This window comes from Odontomachus brunneus, unplaced genomic scaffold (genome assembly GCF_010583005.1).
Source record: "Odontomachus brunneus isolate Ranch 3 - 2012 unplaced genomic scaffold, Obru_v1 Obru_scaffold_208, whole genome shotgun sequence".
NCBI classification, from domain to species: domain Eukaryota; kingdom Metazoa; phylum Arthropoda; class Insecta; order Hymenoptera; family Formicidae; genus Odontomachus; species Odontomachus brunneus.
The window spans coordinates 3,754-23,050 of NW_022639658.1; the positions used below are offsets into that span (position 1 = coordinate 3,754).

The 19,297-nt window shown below is 43.7% G+C and overlaps 1 protein-coding gene across 1 annotated transcript in view; it reads left to right on the forward strand.

Annotated features, from left to right (window-relative positions):
• The first annotated feature begins 14,418 nt into the window (after nucleotides 1–14,418).
• The window catches only part of LOC116852245, a 133,420-nt gene continuing 128,541 nt past the window's right edge, over nucleotides 14,419–19,297 (forward strand). The window contains exon 1 of the mRNA XM_032832408.1: nucleotides 14,419–14,793. Within this exon, the coding sequence (XP_032688299.1) occupies nucleotides 14,419–14,793 (375 nt within the window). The remainder of the gene's footprint in view (nucleotides 14,794–19,297) is intronic.

A 19,297-nucleotide genomic window follows, 5' to 3' on the forward strand; every position in this document is an offset into this window, starting at 1 on the left:
CCCCCCACTCGCCCCGTACCCCTAATTTTCATGTGAGACATTCGAAAATAAATACATGGCTTAATTCGCGTGCGGCTGCAATTATAAACAAATTAATTTTCATTTGGGGTTTTTGAAGTTGCTATTTATAATAAAACAATTTGGCAAAATTGTAAATAGCAGATCAAAAATATATTCATTGATTAGGCCTGCCCGTTTATCGTCGTCCGTCCTTGCCATATGTGAGGACGGCGCGTAAGAGCACCTGTCGCCTCGCGTTCTCTGTTAGGTCAGGCTCGAGGTACACTTATTTTTTCACTTGTGTTGATACAACATTTTCCGTTACTTTCTATCTTTCTCGCACTTTATTACTTTTGCTATACAATGAATACAGGTGATGACGAAGCTTGGAGTAGTGGAGAGTCGGAGCCTGAAGAAGATGTTATTACAGACAGAACTATTGCATGTGATGTCGATTTACTTGATAACGAACGTGATGAGAATATACCAGATGTACACTATGATCCTTATTTTTACCCATCTATAAAAACTTTTACTGGTGAAGCACATATTCGTGATCACGTGTCTCTAGACGAACCTACTCCATTAGAATGTTTGAAATATTTTTTTGATACATTTCTTGTAAATTTGATTGTAGAACAAACCAATCTTTTTCAAGAACAAAATCCCGAACCGGATCGAATACATATGAAGCCGTGGATGCGCATAATAAGTACCACTGTGCATGCGCGAGAATCCGTTTGTGCTACTATGACAAATCTAACGTTATGGGAGTGATTTTGGGATGTTGGAAAAATATTTTCAAGGTACTGGGCGTGCTACAGAGTCACACAAACACCCGTAGTCAGCCCGGAAACGATACAGAACGAAATAAACATATCTGACGTAATTTTCGAAAATAGACATTTTCAAAGGCGAATGTTTCTTTAAAAAACCCTAAAAAACTATTCGAAATAGTGCTCTCTACGCTAACGCGAAATAACTTATAACCTACCATACCATATTACTGAAGACGAATTATGGATAATCATTGCTTTATCAATAAACATGGGTCATGTTGTAAAAGGGCAACTAAAGGATTATTGGAGCCGAGATCCACTGCTATACACTCCAATATACGGCGAAAGTCTATCTCGAAATAGATATCTTCAAATTTTACGATACCTTCACTTTTCTAATAATGAAGAAGTTTCCAATCATCCTTTGAAAAAAATCAAACCAGTGATACATCATTTGAAAGAAAAGTTTAGTAATACTATTATTGCTGGTGAAAAGCTTTGCATTGACGAAAGTTTAGTCTTATGGAAAGGGAAGCTAAAATTCAAACAATTCTTACCATTGAAGAGACATCGATTTGGTATCAAGATATTTGAATTAGCGGACTGCGAAACAGGATTTCTCTTAGATTTTATAGTATATACTGGCTCAGACACTGATTATGAGAAATTTGATTTAGGCGTTTCTGGTGACATTGTTGCACATTTCATGCAACCTTATTGTAACGAAGGGCGTGTGTTATACACTGATAATTGGTACACATCTCCACAACTGTCAGACTACTTACATGACAGAAATACTGGTCTTTGTGGAACTGTAAAAAAAAATCGTAAAGGAATGCCAACTCTTAGTTCAAAGCTAAATCGTGGTGAAACAGAAGTTGCCCACACCGATTCTTGGATGGTAATCAAATAGATGGATAAAAAAGAAGTTTATGTATTGACAAGTATTCACGAACACCAGTTTTGTAAAACTGGTAGGAAAAACTACAAAACCAATGAAGATATTATAAAACCCGTTTGTATCGTGGATTATAAAATTTAAAAATATGGGCAAAATCGATGATATCGACAGACAATTATCTTTGATAGAATCTATTAGAAAATGTACGAAATGGTATAGAAAATTGTTTTTTCATTTGATTGATTTGATATTGATAAATGCCCACAGTTTATTCAAGATGCTCACTAAAAATGCGATTTCGTTTCCTGATTTTCGATTGAGCGTCGTAAGAGATATTTTGAAAGTAAATTCTCAAGAAATTTCATCATTTATTTCGTCTAATCTTAGACTAAATGGACGAGATTTCCCCAGAAAAATTCAAGCTTCAGATGATAGTAAAACGGTATCAAGTCAATGTGTTCTATGCAGTATACACAAAAAGAGAAGTCGATCATCATATGAGTGTAAAGTATGTTGTAAAACTTTATGCATTGAACCTTGCTTTGAAATTTATCACACCAAACGATCATTGTCGTAATTTATAAAATTAAAAAAAAAACAATAAAAGAATTAAAAAAAAATCAGAAAATAAAAAAACAAAAAAAAACAAAAAAAAAATAAAAAAAATTAAAAAAACAAAAACAATCAAAAATAAAAAAAATAAAAAAAAAGAAACATAATTCTGCCACAGCCGGTCCCAAGCCCGTGTTCAAAAGAAGAGAGTGTTTCGAAATCATACGTGATGAAAGGGGTTTTTGTAATATTATAGGGGTTATGTCCAGGTGTATTGTATTTTTGACATTGGATTTTGACTCTACATCGAAAAATACATCGGAAACATATATCTGCACTTTCAAATAAAAAAAATTAAAATTGTGTGATAAAAGGGGTAGTTTTTGTAATTTTATAGGGGTTGTTTTCAGGTTTATTGTATTTTTGACATCAGATTTGGATTCTACGTCGAAAAATACATCGGAAACGCATATTTACACTTACAAATTGATGTGAAAGAAGTATTTTTTTCGAATTTGAAATTTTATATACGGGCTAATCCCTTCCGGACCGGAAAGCCAATATATTGGCGCTACCCATGATCGATACTTAGTGTATGGTCAATCCATGATATAAGATACCTTTTTTACCACTTTACTAAGGCGGATATACCCTCTCAAATCCTGGCCCTCTAAAGGTTAACAGTTAAAAAAACATTCGCCAGTAATAACATTAACTTAATATTATACTTAACAGTATAACGTATATAATAAAAATCGTATATAAGGCAAAAGTACCAATACCTGTATATGTACCTAACCTAATCTAACCCTTTAGTTTTGGTCTTCATATACAAATATTTGATACAAATATTTAATACAAACTTTCAACATAAAATATCTATACAAGTATTGAGTATATATTTACATCCGATGTTAAAAGTTTAAATATTCGTATTTAAAGACCAAAACAATAAAAATATCTAGGACTAAATATATATCCGGGAATTAGTGCTTTTACTTTAATCATGCGTTTGTCACGTTACGATTTTCATTATACGTTGATTTTTGAGCTTACTGTTGCGTAGAGACTTCAGTTTACAGTCATCACTCAACACAACTTAAAACATTACGGACGTTCTCATGCAATGACTCTAGCATGAAGAAGATGAGAAGGCAAAGGTTAGGTTCGATCAACGTTTAGGTCTCTCTCGCAAATTTCGTTCATCCCGGCATTAATCTCGAGTAAATTTCCATTCGCTTTACCTCAACACATCCGTGGCTCGAGAAGATCGGGAAACGTTGTCGTACGTTCGTCGTTGTTCACGCCAGGAGCAGATGTTCACGTCGAATCGCTCGAAGAATCCGAGAGCGGTGCGAAAGCGCGCGTAAAACGCTCAGTTGCGCGCGAGTGTCATGGCGGGCGAGTTTATCGAACGCCGATGCGATTACGATACACATTTATCGACCGTCGATTGGCCGCGCGCGGTCGACGCGAGAGTCTCGAATTTGAATGCGATTGGTCGACGCTTCCGGGCTGACGCCGCGTCACGGCTCGCGCGATCGCGAAACGGCAGTGCCGCGGACCGGGATCATACATTATTGCGGCCCTTCGTTAGTTGGTGCGTGCTCGAAGGCTGTGCCTCAAGCTGGCAGTCGCGTGATCACGGCGCGTCTCGGCCGGACTGGCAATAATTGTATCTCGCGCAGGACCGCGCAATACTAGCGGGAAATGTAAGGATTACTCTCCGACGAGCTGTTAGGGAGACGCGTTCCCCGCCGCGGCCGATGTCTGGATATTCCGGTGAGTAAGGAGGAAACTCGTTATCGTTCGACTCGGCCTCGAAACGGGGACTAGGATTAATCAACTATGAGCATAGCCAATGAAGAGAGAGAGAGAGAGAGAGAGAGAGAGAGAGAGAGCAGCGGGAAATACAGCCGTGCTCTTAGAAAGGTTATGTTAACTTAATCAATCTTAACCTATTCATACGTTCGGCAGATTTCTCGCTCGCTGATTTATCGACGTGCGAAGCGTATGACTCGTTCAGCGCAATTCGGTACTAAGATCTCTGCTGATAGTCGTTATTCGAAATTTGTCTCAGGTGAAACACTCAGATTTGAATTTAGAGTTAGATGTGAGCTTTTCGGTGGCATCACAATTACAAATGTAACGTTACGTAAGGTAAATGTACCAATTTCCGGACATTGTTATTATTTTTGAATATGAATATTTCAACTTTCAACGTACAATACATACATATTGATATACATACATTTAATATTTATATTTAGTGTACGTTGAAAGATGAAATATTTAGAGAAATATTCAAAATAATAAGAGTGTCCGGAATTAGGTACATGTCCGGGTATTGGAACATTTACCTTATATATCATATGATTTCCAACTAAAAAACTCAAGTGCAGCTCTAGATTACAATCTGAATATCTCACGTAAAGCAAGTTTCAAATAATGACTATTAATAGGATTACACTAAGATCACAAATCTAGTAAAAAATATTCATTATGAATGTTGATTCTCTCTCTATGATATTCAAATGAACGTCGTTAATACCTCTAAAAAGTGTCTTAAGAGGCAATAAGTGAGACTGATATTTGAAGAATAACTAAAGAATGCATAGTCCATATCTCAGAAATAATGACAAGATTTTAAAAAATGTTGAAAGATTAATATATTGTATATAAAAGTGTGTGAGAAAGTGTGTGTGTATGTATATGTGTGTGCGAGAGAAAAAGGGAGAGAGAAAGAGAGAGACAAACAATTAAAATAAGAAAACCTCTGATAAAGTCAAAAAGTAAGAAAATTGGGTCTTTAAGAGTTAAGTACACAATTGTCTTAGTGCTATAAAATACATACATATATCTATATATCTCGTATAATATTCAAATAAGATTTATTATTGTCAATATAATTATCTAATTTACTTGTCTGTATAGACCAGTATATTGACAACGATAAATCTCACTTAAAATCCCACTTCAGGATCTCACTATTACATGAGGTAGATATATGTTTGTATTTATAATACTAAGGCAGCTGTGCTTGGCTCTTAAAGGTCTAATATTTCTAATTTTATGGCACAAACAATTTGACGTTGATTCAGAACTTGGATCTCAGAAATTACTACATTTTGGAATATATAAACCCCAGCAAACACATGATGACATCAAGTGATGTATTGACGTAATTGATATTAGAGATGTCATTAATACATCATTTAATGTATTAATTTTGCTACTTGAATAGTTTTATCCGTACTATTATGGAAATATATGATTTTATTTTCTTTAGTAAAGAAAAAAATTAATTAAAAAATAATGATAAAAATCTTAAGTGCACTAAAAAGAAAAATAACTAAGAAATAAAAAATATTGATTTAATAGATACTATAATAACATATACTTATATAATATTATATTATATTATAATAACATATAATTATATATTATACTTATATAATAATATAAAATATTAGTCAAATAATGAAATATATATTCATATACTTGTCATTTTAAACCTTAATATCTTAATATTTTATGAGAATAATTGTTTATCCTATTTAAATAAAAGAATTTATAGACTTGAATAAACATGTTATTAGTACTTACCATATAAATATACTTTTTATTTCTTAGATATTTTTTTCTTTCAATGTGTATACACATTTTAAGTATTCAAAAGGATGTGTGTAAAGTTCCACTACGAGACAGATGTAGAAATTTAAAGGTCAAAAATAATGTGAAATAAACAAACTATAAGAAAGTAATAATAGAAATGTTAACATATTTTTAAGGTCTAGTGACTTTTTGCAGAGAATGTAAGGGCAATATATCCTTAATTTCGTAACTGCAATAGCTGTAGTATATACGGTACCTCTCGCAGTCTAAGTGCAAAAGCTCATATAATCGAGCAATTCACGATATCGAAGCATTAGAATAGCGCAGGAGCGCGAGAGTGCTTGGCGTTTCAATCATTTCACACCGATCCGCAGGATTACGCTCACGTTAGTCGAGCGCTCGATTCAAACAATTTCACGATCCTCTCCCGCCCCTCCCCCCAAATTTTCAATCCACCTCGCAACGTTACTGCTACGAATATCAATCAATTTGCTGCGCAGCGATCTTTTCGCGATACATCATGTCGCGCGGCGCGAAGAGGAAAAGAGAGAGAGAAGGAAAGGGAAGGAGAGAGATGGAGAGGAGAGGGGAAAAAGAGCAAGAAAGAGAAAAAGTGAGCGAAAGCACGGGATGGAAATGCCAGATTGGGGTGCGTTTCGCTTTGTATCTTTATCTCTCTCGTTCCCCACCCCGCATTGCCCATGTTCTATCCGGCGATGAGGGAGGAGGAGGCAGGAGGGGGAGGAGGGAGCGCGGCGCGGCGCGTAATGGGGTTACGACAGCGTTAAAAACCTCCCTTATCCTAGTATAATGTCGTCCGAGATCGCGATAAAGCTTCCGCGCTCAGCTCTTAAACGACTGCGAGTTAACCGGAATTTGTTTCGCCGCTATCTATTTTTTTTCTTCTTTCCTCCCGACCGGCGAAAAGCTCGTCGCGCGCGATAGGCATCTTCGCGCGAGGAAAAAGGAAGAGGGTCGAAAGGTCGTGGTGGCTCGGTGGTGGCGGCTGCGGCAGCGGCGACGAAACGGCGAGAATGACACGGGGACTGATGGGTCGACCGCCGCGTCATTGAATGTCACGGACAAACACATTGCCGCTAATCGAAATCGCTGTGTACCGTTAATGTCGATGATAGCGCCTGATTTCTGTACGTTTTTCCATAACACGAGCGAGCGAGTCAGCGAGACCGATTTGGAAATAAAAACAACTTGAAGATTTACAAGCGCGAGATCGGCGAGTTTCGCAAATGCGCACGGCACATTTTTATACGGTCTGCTTGTGTCCTCCACTCTTTCCGCTTTGCATTACTCCCCGTGTGCGTAACGTGCGCGCGTATAAATCGCGCTGACCGATGATCAATGAGGTCACAGGCGGAAACGGGAAAACAGCTTGGCGGGCGGCCAAGCTGCTATTATTAATTTCCCTTACGATTGTCCATCCTCGCGCCGCCGCGCGCGATCGATTTTTAACAATGACACTGGGCGCGATACCCGCGCGAGATTCGTCCGTGCACTTCGATTCTCGCGCCGTGGACGCGTGGAACGATGCAGAACTTTGCGAATGCGCGGCCAATCGATACGCAATTCGCCGGTGACCGGCATAAGCCGCTGTTGATTTCGTCTCACCGCGGTGCGTACTTCGCGATCGCTTCCCCGACGACCTGTACACGTACGCGCGTCGTGCTCTCGCGAAATCTCCCCATCCTCCTCCTGCTGTCCTTCTCCTCCTCCTCCTCTTCCTCCTTCTTGAATTCTATCTCAGGCGTGCAGCCCTCTCTCGCTTTCTATCGTTGTAACGAGACTTAAGTATACTTGGACCCGACGAGATCCGCAGACCATAGTAACGCAGACGCTTCCCTAACGCGGCTGGTTACGCCGCCGCGCGAGACCGACCAGAAATCCAACATTGCGAATTCTCGAGAGCGCGCGCGGACAGACGACGCGTCTCGCTCGCTCCCGCGTCGCGAATCATTCACGCCTAGTTCGAGGGGCGCGCATAAGCACGTAAGTCCATACTTGGACGCATGCTTCCGTACGAATACGAAGTCCATAATGCGTGCGGTGCGAGACGCGCTGCGCTCGCTTTCTCTCTCTCCCTCTCTTCCCTCTCCTCTCCTCTCTGCTCTCCCCTCGTCGTGGCGCGCGCGCGAGCTCGCGGGGGTAGTAGGGGTGACTCGTATTCACCCCTTCTACAGCCGTGGCGATACCGCGAGATGGTCCATGGGCGCGCAGCGATCAATGCCACCGTCGGGCCCCTCTATCCCACGTCCCCACTGTGCCTATCGGTCGCCATAGCGACAGCATCCCTTCCGACCCCACCAAGACAACCATAGCAGCCTTGGTGGGGACCCGGGTAGCCGCGAAAGGGGTGACTCCCTGTTCCCCGCAGCCCTGAGTCTCCCTATCGCCGCCGCAGGGAGGAATTCCTAGGGAGACGACCAGGGGATTTTGACCCTCCACCCTCTGCACGACTCTTTCCCTTCCGCGCCCTCTCTCTCTCTCTCTCTGCTTCTCTTTCATCCTCTGTCCTTCTGTGTCTTGCTTTCTCTTCTTCCCTTTCTCTCTCTTCCCATCTCTCTCACCGTGTCTGTCTCTTTTTCTCCTCTCCCTCCCTCTCTCTCTCTCTTTCTCCCTCTCTCCCTCCCTCTCTCTCTTTCTCCCTCCATCCGCGCGTCTCTCTGTGCTCGGCCACCCGCACGCATTACACGTACGTGCACAGCGGAGGTCAGGTAGGTCGCTCCAGGTGACTCGGCCCTGACACCGTATCGTCGACCACCGCCGTCAGCCGATTCGTTGATTAGATTATCGGCCGCCGATCATCGCGACCGGTATCGCTGTAGCCCGTGCTTCAGAACTTTCGGCTCTCCAACCGTTTGGATTATCGTCGGTTTCGCGATTGATACCATGCTCGCCTTGTCGTCTTGCTAAGGGGGTATTCGAGGTCGTAAAGAGAAGAGAAGAGAGAGGAAGAGAGAAATCGATTATTACGGCAACAACCGTGATTTATGCAATCGTGAACTCGACTCCGCATTTTGCCTCGTTCACTTTTATTAAATTATACATTGATCTTCAACTTTGAGAGCCGGAAATATGAAGAATTAAACGGAACATTTAATTTCCACACTCCTCTTTCCATTTCCGATATGTAATTTAGAAGGAAGCTATATATTTATGGAGAAATTTAATTTTATAGATGCAAGTCTCAATCTTTTTACAAAGGTAATTTGGCATTATAAAGTGCTACTGGTTTTGTCCGCGCGCCCTCTGATAGATCTACCTACATTCCGAGAAAAATTCGTGGTAATGTCAACTGTACAGATGACGATATCTACTATACGAGTCTTGTATGCATGTAGAATGAATGTATATAGTTTTTGATAAACTATTTTGTAGTTATTAATAAACTATTTTGTAGCAACTATAAAGCTGAATTATTAAGGAAACTATAAAGAAGATTAAAGAAACTATATATAGCTCTTGGAAACATTCAGCTTTAGTTGCAGTGACTACAGAACAGTTTATTAAACTACATATATGCATTGATTCTGAATATAAAACTCATATAATTATCGCTTATATTATTATCACCATCAGTTTTTCTTCAGCCGTGTCATTCGAAGTTAATTCTCAACCAACATACTTAGATCCATACTAATAATTATTGCTTAAAATATCTTCAAATGGGACACGCAGATTTGAATACAAATTTAGATAAGAGTTTTTCAGATGAATATATAAATGTCGAATTATGAATTATATATAAATTATATATAAATGTCACATATATAGTGTGTTCAACTGAAAATGCTTTAGATTTAACTCGGAATAAAGATTGGAGTGCCTCACATGAGACAAGTTTCAAGTGACAACTATTAATACAGGCCTCGACGTTTATCTCACGTGAGACACGCAGATCTGAATTCAGAATTAGATCCAAGTTTTCCAGTTGAATCATAATATATATGACACTTATAAATTCATAATCACACGATTAAGCTGAAAAACTCGCATCTAACTTTGAATTCAAATCCGAAAGTTTCGCTCGAAACGGATTTCGCGTATAACGACTGTTCATACGGGCCTGAAATTACATGACTCATTAACGAGAACGGGAAAAATCGGTCACGCGCGCGCACAGACAGATTTAAACATTTACTTTGGACCGGGAACAGCTCCTAGTAAATAACGGGATAGCACGTGGTAGTTGCACTGCGCTTGATACAGTCATGTTTCCTCGGTCGCTAGTTGGATTATACGTATCTGGTGTGTCGGAGTATGGATTTGCCACGCGTTGATTAATTCTCGACTGTTCAAGCCGCCCTTCGAATTGAATCCACGCAATCTTGCCTCTTTAAACGTAACATGATAGCACCGTTTAGAATTCCGCGCTGATACTTGTCGGAGAGATCGTGCCGTGCGGTAAGTGGGGGAAATATTAATAAAAACTCGCGGAATGAAAGCGCGCAGGTGTACTACATATGTAGGATAAACGGTTAACACGTATATAAAATAGATCCAGGCGGTTCATCCGCGGATCCCAGCGTGTACGACAGATTTCATCAACTTTATCGCAAATCGTGAAAAATACGGAACGCGATTCGCTCCGCCGAAATGTTTTCCACACATATGTTGCGCGATACATATGTATATAGATTTAGATCGAAGGTCCGTCTACTCGTGGAAAATGAAAAAAGCAATGAGACGAGCCTTTGCTTTAGCGTTGATATGCGTGAAACACAAACACGCGCGCGAGAGAGTGAGAGAGAGAGGCTGTAGGCCCCGGACAAGTGGAAGACGCGGGAGCGAGAGGGAGTCTGATCCGCCTCTAAATCGAGTTACGCGGCCTGCTGGAGATAATGATATTTATGCGCGTCAAGTGTATGATGTGTGGTCGACCACACATGAATTACGAGTAGGCCGCGAGGATAGAGGAGTAAAAAGCGCGTGGCAAGTTCGAACGTCCCGGGGATGTCCCGGGAGGACCGTCTTATCCGGAAGGGCACGCGCGCGAGCTCTTCTACGCAAAGCTATCTTTTCGCGATTTCCAAAGTTTCGCACATGTTTAACGTTACCACGGCTGATTCACGAGAACTCGAAGCGCGCCGTGATTTAGGCACGCGAAACGGGGAGTCCGCGACGATCTGACACCTGTAAAATCCTGTAACATCATGACACATCCTGTAAAATCCGTACGTCTCTGTCTCTGCGATCTAATCGAGTCACTCGAATCGACGCGACTTTGCCAAAGTGTTTAATCCACGGGCTGTTTCGATCTCTCGCTCTTTATGTTCGCTCGGTATTAGCAGCTATGGTCTAGCAACATCCGCATACGCAAAGTATACCAATTACTCGATTCATACGCTAAGAAAGGAAGGCAAATATCGTATCTATTGAGTAAATCAGTTGCATTGACACGGTCACTGACCGAATCGCAATCACTGAATCAATCGATAACTCATCACAGCAGCTGTAGCAATTTGTTCAACGACTGAACGTTTACTTCGACGAATTTTATTCGTTCAAGCAAAGTCCCATTGACCCAACCACTTTTTTTTCTCAGTATAGACGCGCTATTCGTCGGAGAAGGAAGGTTACACTTGTTTGCGCGGAAGGATTCGAACACATTTCTTACAATAAAATTTGAAGCGTATCACAATTGTGAGCAGCTGCTTATGAACTTGCGTGTAGTGAGGTGGAAGCACCAATCCCCGAACACATCTACTTAATCCTAAACATTCGTATTGCTTTGGTATTTAAATACGAATATTCAAACTTCCGATATAATATATGTATATTCATATAATATTACTTATAATAATTATTATTATCATTTATAATATATATAATATTAATTGTATATAATATCAATGTATATTTATATGATATTATTTATAATAACAATTAATATCATTTATGACATGTAATATCAATATATTTCATTTCGAACGTTTAATATTCGTATTTAAAGACTAAAACTATATGAATATTCAGATTTAGGTTCCATCTTAATCGGTTTGGACAGAAGCCGAAGCACCAGATGAAAATTTCTCCGTTTTACTACTCTTATCTGACAGATAAAAATATCATAGAAATACTCCCATTTTTCTTGGATCTTTCGTTGCAATTATGACGTCGGATGTCTCACTTCAGCTCATGTCATAACGGATTATCCGACAAGCTCGTGAATAATAATAATATACGAGACATCTCGATGATGTTACAACTGCGACGAACGATTCAGGAAAAACGCAAGTATCTTTATTACATCCTTATGCATCGGGTAAAAGTATAATAAAAGTCCATACCTACATAGCGCACCGTCACTTCGCTTCCTCTCTGAACCGCGCAAACGCGTCAGTACTGTCTCTCAACTTCGTGACAACTTGCACAACTTCGTTGGGAAAAAATACGCGCGAGTCGTTTTGCAAACGAGTGTGCACACGGGCTAGTCGTGAAAATGAGACAGCTGATCGACGAAAGCAGTGGAGCGCGCAACGACGCAATGGCCGATTTTAAGATCCCATATATAAGTTTCAGCAAATAATTAAAAGATATGGTAAAATTCAATTATTTGCAACACAGTATCGTGCCAGAGGAATTTGCGAAAATAATAACAAGCAGCGACTTAGCAGCTCGTAATCTGCCATTGATGATAACGGCAACGCAGTGGCGGGCCCGCACGATGATCGCGCTGCGCTTTTGAGCGAGCGCGCGCGCGCGCGCGCGCGCGAGAGAGAGAGAGAGCGTAAATATTTATCGTGGATAATCCGAGTATACAGGCGTCTATTACAGCCGCCCTTCGTCGTCGCTGCCCCTCGGGCCGGCGGGTTTGACCCCGAGGGACATTCCTGGCGTGACACGTAAGGTCTCTCTCTCTTGCCGCGCACGGCTCCGCTCCGGCTCGCCGTCGCCGTCGCAGCAGCCACCGCTACCGCCGCCACCGTCGCCGCCGCCGCGCCGTCCGAGAGAGCGTGGAAAAGCCGCGCGGGATTTTGAGCCACGAAGTTTTCGCATTGTCATTTGGGACGTAACGCAAAAGCGAGAGGGAAGAAAGCTGGTAGAGCGAGCGAGAGCGGAGGGATGGAATTGCACGAGCGTGAGACGTGCCGGCGTTGCGAGGGTTGGAAGGGACGGTGAGACAGGGACAGAGCGACAAGGGGAGGGAGAGGCAAAGAGGGAGAGAGGAAGAGGGTGAGATAGAGGCCGAGATGTGTAGGAGACGAGAGCAGATTGGAGTGGAAGGGTAGCGGACGAAAATGGAGAGAGAAAGAGCGATAAACGGAGCAAACGGCGAACAGGGAAGGGACGTGTAACGAAAGAGCAACGAAGACGGCCGGAGACGATGCGCGGTTGGAGAGAGGGAAGGAGGGAGAAAGTTCAGGTGGAGGAAGGAGACGATGGTTTATTAATAATGTGGAATAATGTTTCCGAACTTTATTAACTGCGCGAGCTCGCGAGAAAGAGAGAGAGAGAGGGAGAAAGGGAGGGAGGGACGAAGAGAGAGAGAGAGAGAGAGAGAGAGAGAGAGAGAGTTTGGGTTAAACTCAAATTTATCCGTGAGTTAACTTTTTGCAAGCACGTCCTATATAATATGACAGATGATTTCGAGTGAAATAATATAATAAACGTGAACGAATGACAATTGAAATAAACTGTTTGACGCGCGATCAAGTCGAAAAGTCAGGAATGGAGCGCCACCCGATGTGCGATTGTACATATATACATGTACATATCGTATTGATAGTTCTTCGATATCGATATTTCGTGAGTCGCCGGTAAGTTCGAATGACATGACATAATATGATATCGAAGCCGTATGATGTTTTTACACCAACGAAGTGGAGTAACGGTCGCTTCGGTCAATCGTCGAGATAATGAAAGCAACGGGCGCACGGGATTTCGTTGCATGAGCCGCGGGGCTGCGCGAAGTCGCGAGCAGCAATCGTAGTGTCACTCGCGACAAAGTTACAGAGAGAGGGAAGAAAACAAATACACGCTCGAGCAGCGAAGCTGATAATTGGGATAATAGCGCCGATCTCGCGGACTCCACGGGGGACGAGATTCGCGGCGGGAAGCGTGCCGCTCGCAGTCTGCGAAATCTATAAATGAGAAATAATAAGCGCCTGTTAAATTAGCACGAGTAAAAATAATGAAAGTGAGAATAGAGCGCGGCATGGGCGGCGGTTGTGACGCGGAACAGCCGGCGGTAGCTATGATAATGAAAGTCATCTTAACAAATGTCAGTTGCAAAAAAGGAGCAGTAGCACGAGGAAGAGAGTGAGCGAGCGAGCGAACGTGAGAGACAGAAAAAGAGAGAAAGAGTGAGAGAGAAAGAGGAGAGAAGGGGGGTTGAAAGGGAGAAAGAGGGAGAGCGAGAGAAAGAGACAGCCTGTGCACTCGGAGAGACAAGCGGAGGGAGATAGATGGTCGACTCTCGCACACAGAGGGTGCGGGAAGGGCGAAGGGGCGAGAATGCACGGCCACCCCCTGGTACTTTCCCTCTGCCTCCACCGCCTCCGCCACCCTACAATCCCACCCTCGCTCTCGAGGGCGAGAAAGGACGCGAGGGGGATGCTAGGTCCTCGGTGGACCACCAGGATCCACATCCCCACGACGACGTCTCGCGCACAGGGGTTGCTGCGGCAGTGGGGGACCGTCAGGGGAATGTTAGAGGGGTGGGGGGGCTATATAAGGCCGACGCGAGGGGGGGAGAGCTCAGTTCGTCCAACAGGAGCGTATCGGTTGCGTCGTATCGAGCACGTCGTATTGCACACGGGCATCCGGCGGCGAAGGAGCGCGTCTTGCGCTCCTCGGGCCGCACTCGCAAGGCGCTTGCCGTCTCGTCACCGGCAGAGAAACAAGGAGTCGTTGGGCGAAATCGGAGAGAACGTTGTTTCGCGACAGAGGGAACAAACTGCGGATCTCGGAGGCGGACGAGAACGATGCGTAAGTACCATGCATAAGCTCCTTTCGCGTCGTCTTTGTGCGTAGAACGAGATTTCGAATAAGAAAGAGAGAGAGAAAGAGGCAGGGAGGGCGGGTGAGAAAAAGATAGAGAATGGATCACTATCGACTAAGGACGGGCGGACGTACTTTCGCTTTCTCGCCAAGATTGCTCCGGGATTGTCGCAAAGTCTCCTCTTCGGGGTGGGCGAGCGTTTGTTATCGAACGCGATCGCACCAGGGTCGTGTTGGACCGCTGGACCGTGCAAGTTTGTGTTCGCGCGTTCTTGTCGGGGCTTGTGACGTTAGTTAGCCGGTGCGCGTTAGGCGTTAGTCTGAGCACCGGGTCCCGCTCTCACACCCTTCGTCACGAAATTTCCCAGTGGCGGCGCGTCGTGTCGACAGGGATTTTCTTCCAACGCGGAACAAACTCTTCGTGCCTCACTTTCTCTCTCGCTCTCGCGTCCCTGTTATCCGATTCTCTCTGTATTTCTCCCTCCCTCCCTTTCTCCGTCTATCTGTCTCTGCTCCATCAGTTAACTGCGTCTCTATGTCTATCGCGCTCTCGCCCCACCCCCGCTGCCTCGTCTCCGCGTTCTACCCTCCGTTACAATTTAGTCATATTTCAGCACAATCGAATTGTGTTCGTCGACACGATACCCGTCTCTCTTTTGTCGCGCGACTCAGCCTCTCTCTCAGCTAAATCTGCTCCGACGTATGTTGAAATTTTCCCTCCCCCTCTCTTCCCTTCCGATTAGTCATTCCTTGTCTTGCTTCATAGTTTTATCGCGGTCGATTTTACTGCGGATTTCTCTCGTCCGAGAGAGATTTTCTCCCCGGCGTCACCCTCTCTCGCGCTCTCCCTGTCCGCCACCGGCGCGACTGTGGCCGGCTCGATTGGATGCACGGCTTTTCGCGAGACGGCCGAGATTACTCGCGAAATTCGATTTCATTGGGAAACCGCCGCGCCGCGGGGGAGTCGCGCCGGCATGGCAGCCGCCCTCCACGTTTACGTCGGTACAGATTAATTAAGCGATCGATGCTTCTGGAGCACGTGAAATTTGCATTAGTCGACGAGCGAGAGGCGCGTTTGATCCGTGATAGGGGGACGTAGGATCAAGAGGGTTATCCAGGGAGGAGGATGAGAGGAGGTGGAGGGGGTCAGCAGCAGCAAAGGGGAGGGAGAGATGCTCGCATATTTCGAACTTCGTCCTAATTTTCTTCTTCGCTGACGAGCTCTCACGCGTAATTGTGCAATTGACCATAAGGAAAAATGGCCAATCAATTGTGTATGAATCGCAGCTTTATGCGAGATCACGAAAATCGAAGGATGAAGATCCACAAAAAAAAGAACTGCCGAGTAATTTCAGCGCGATTCGGCCTTCGCGAGGATGGATCAATTCGCAATTTCGGCTGTAAGTGCTGCTTGCTCTCGCTCTCAAGCTCTTTTCGCGCAGCCACTCTGCGATTCTAGCCGTCGCGGATTCGACGATAAAACTCGATCTGTCGGTAAAACGAACGTCCGGACGAAACAATATTCGTTTGACTATCCGGCAAGGTAAGACACATCATTCTGATTCTCGACTGACTAAGATCAATGGCAATTGATGGCTAATGAGTCCGTTAACAGTCCATTACAAATGCACGAGTCTACTCTGCAAGCTGACACTCTCTTCATGTGAATCAGTAAGGATATTTCTGACCGAATCAATAAAGGGAGCATCCCGCCGACAATCGGTGAGCATTCACTGACTCTCAGCGGTGATATTTCCACTTTACTGCTCCATCTTATATCTCACCGATTTTGACAATGGAAGTGAGATTTCACTGCAAAATCTATACAATACGCATTCGTTATTTCCTATGTCAAATCGTACTCTCTGCGTCTGAATCGCTTCTATGCGATTCGAGTGCAACGACACTGTCTGCGTTTGCAAACTGCATCAATGGTAGGAACAGTCGACTGCTATCGACTGATTCTCTCAGCAAGATTTTACTGATTGCTTTAGCTGAATCACCAGTTCCAAGCAGGATAAATTCGGGATAATAGCTGTACGGGAAACATGGCCATAGGCTATAATTTATCCAATAATTGCTAAAATAGCGTGCTCTTGTAGACATTCTCAATGATAATCGATATTTGTAGTAGTTTATGTGCGTACATTCAGATGCTGAAATGTACTATTTAGCAATTATTGGAGAAAGTACAGCTTATGACCATTTTTCTGTATGTCCATCATCTGAGTTTAGCTTTATAGCAATTTTGTGAAGAATACAAGTTTTTATATCGAGTGTAGCATCAGATAATAATTAAAATCAATTTGTAAGATCCACCTCGGGGGAATGCATGCATTCGGCGGATAATCGGGAACGCGTCACATTTTGCATTCTTTCAGCGCGGGAGTCGCGAGAACGCGAGAAGCACACATATACATATATACATATATACATACATACATACATACACATACACACATACATAACACGCAATGTGGAACGTCACGAGCGCGAGATAGAATTAACAGCGGTGAGATTAACGATTATGCTCTTAATCGAGTTAAATACCCGTGCGGCGGCCCTTTGTGAGAGATCCTTTATGCGCATTGTGCGCACAGTTCTCTCCGACGGATAAACTTGAGTGAACACAATCGTGCTCGCGTCGCGAGCAAAACGAAATCGAGTCATCGCTTTGAAGATTACGTCTCGGCGGGTTTCGCGTCAAAAACGCGCGCGCACGTTGTCTCCTATATTTCGCAAATGGATAGCTCGCCGCGTGTTTATTTTTCACATGCGCTCTTTGATCTAAGGTATGGAAATCTACATAGTAAAATAGAGTACATCATATCGCCACCGGTTTGCGCCGCGCGACGTCACGCTGCGTGACGTGCTTTTGTCATTATCGGGAAGTATAACGCGCAGAGAGTTGCCCTGGAAACAGTAGTAAAGAGAGCGAGGGAGAGATGTACGACATACAGAAAAAAAGAGGGAGAGAGAGAGAGAGAGAGTATCCATACCCCATAAAAGAGTGCCCTTTGAATTAAATCCCTGGTTGTTCAAACTGCCCAGCTCGTTTCCGTCGAGAATGCGAGCTTTCTCGGGAGTCGATTGTCGAACGTTCGAAAAAATTCACGCATTACATTCAACCCCGCGCGAAATTTCACACGCGCGTGCCAGTTATTTGTTTATCGCGCGGCTGTGTGTACGTGTGTCGAGAGAAAAAAGCACAGGATAATAATTCGGCACACCCGAGACGCGGTTTCGGACGACGGGATGCGCGGCGCGACGCACCGGCCGAAGTTCCGCGTTAAGTACTCGCGCGCGCGGCACACGTTACACCCCGTTAAATTAATTCAGACCAGTTTGGAGCTGGAAGTTTTCTGGCCGTCGCCGAATGCGCCGCGCGCAGCAAATCGCATTTACATGATATTTTCCGGCGTAATTTACATGTTTGAGTCCGGTCGCGGGATTCCACCACTACCCCGCTACCACCAACGCTATCCACCACCCACCGCCGCCGCCACCATTACTGCCGTTCCTGCTCTTTCCCCACCTGCCCCTCCGCCGTCCCGCTCCTTCACTCCGGCTCCGCCGCCCCTTATTATTTTTATTTACACGCTCTTTTGGCCGGTGGCACGCTCGCGAATTTCTGGTCGCGTTCTCGCGCAGGCGAGGGCTGCCTTTAACGGAAGTATCTCGTCGTCGGAGGTCACGTTAATCCTGTTAACCTATCAACACACTCAAAAGCCTTTTACATCCGCGCGAAGATATCTTCGTTCGCGATCCCATTAAATCCCGTCATTCTGCGGCGGCGGCGGCGCCGGCGACGGCGGCGTCCGTGGAATACGCTGACTTTAACGACGAGGAGATAATCTTCCACCGGCTAACATAATGTACCCTTCCGCTGATTTAAGCAAACTTTAGTCGAGTACAAGTTCGAGTTGGGGCAACACCAGAACGATCGCGATCGTCTTCTCCCGTGTATATTTCGTCGTCGTTACGCTCGAAATCATAACGTCAAAGACTCTTCCGCACTGAGCGGAGAAATGTCTAAGAAATAAGAAATATTTACTCAGTGGATACTAATAACATACACTTGAACTAATATAAAATATTCTTCAAGTGGGAAAGTATACATTTTCTTAAAACTTCAGCTTTTCATTAAAGCTATTGTTTATTTTATTCAATTTGAAGAATTGAATTTTAGGTAAATATGTTATCAGTATTTATTGAATAAGTGTTATTGATTTTTTTTAGTAATTTTTCTCCTCAGTGTGAAGAACTAAAATACTTGCATCTACTCTCTAAGATACAACGTATACAATGTATTTTTCATTTAAATGTTACAATTGGTATTGTTCAGTTATAGTATAGCACTGTAATTAATAAGATATGAAAAGAACCAGTCAATAGTAGCGGTTGTTCCTATTATTGATGCAATTCGCGAGCGCAGATAGTGTCATTGCACGCAAATCGCATAGAAGCCGTTAATTCCATCGCCGCAAACGCA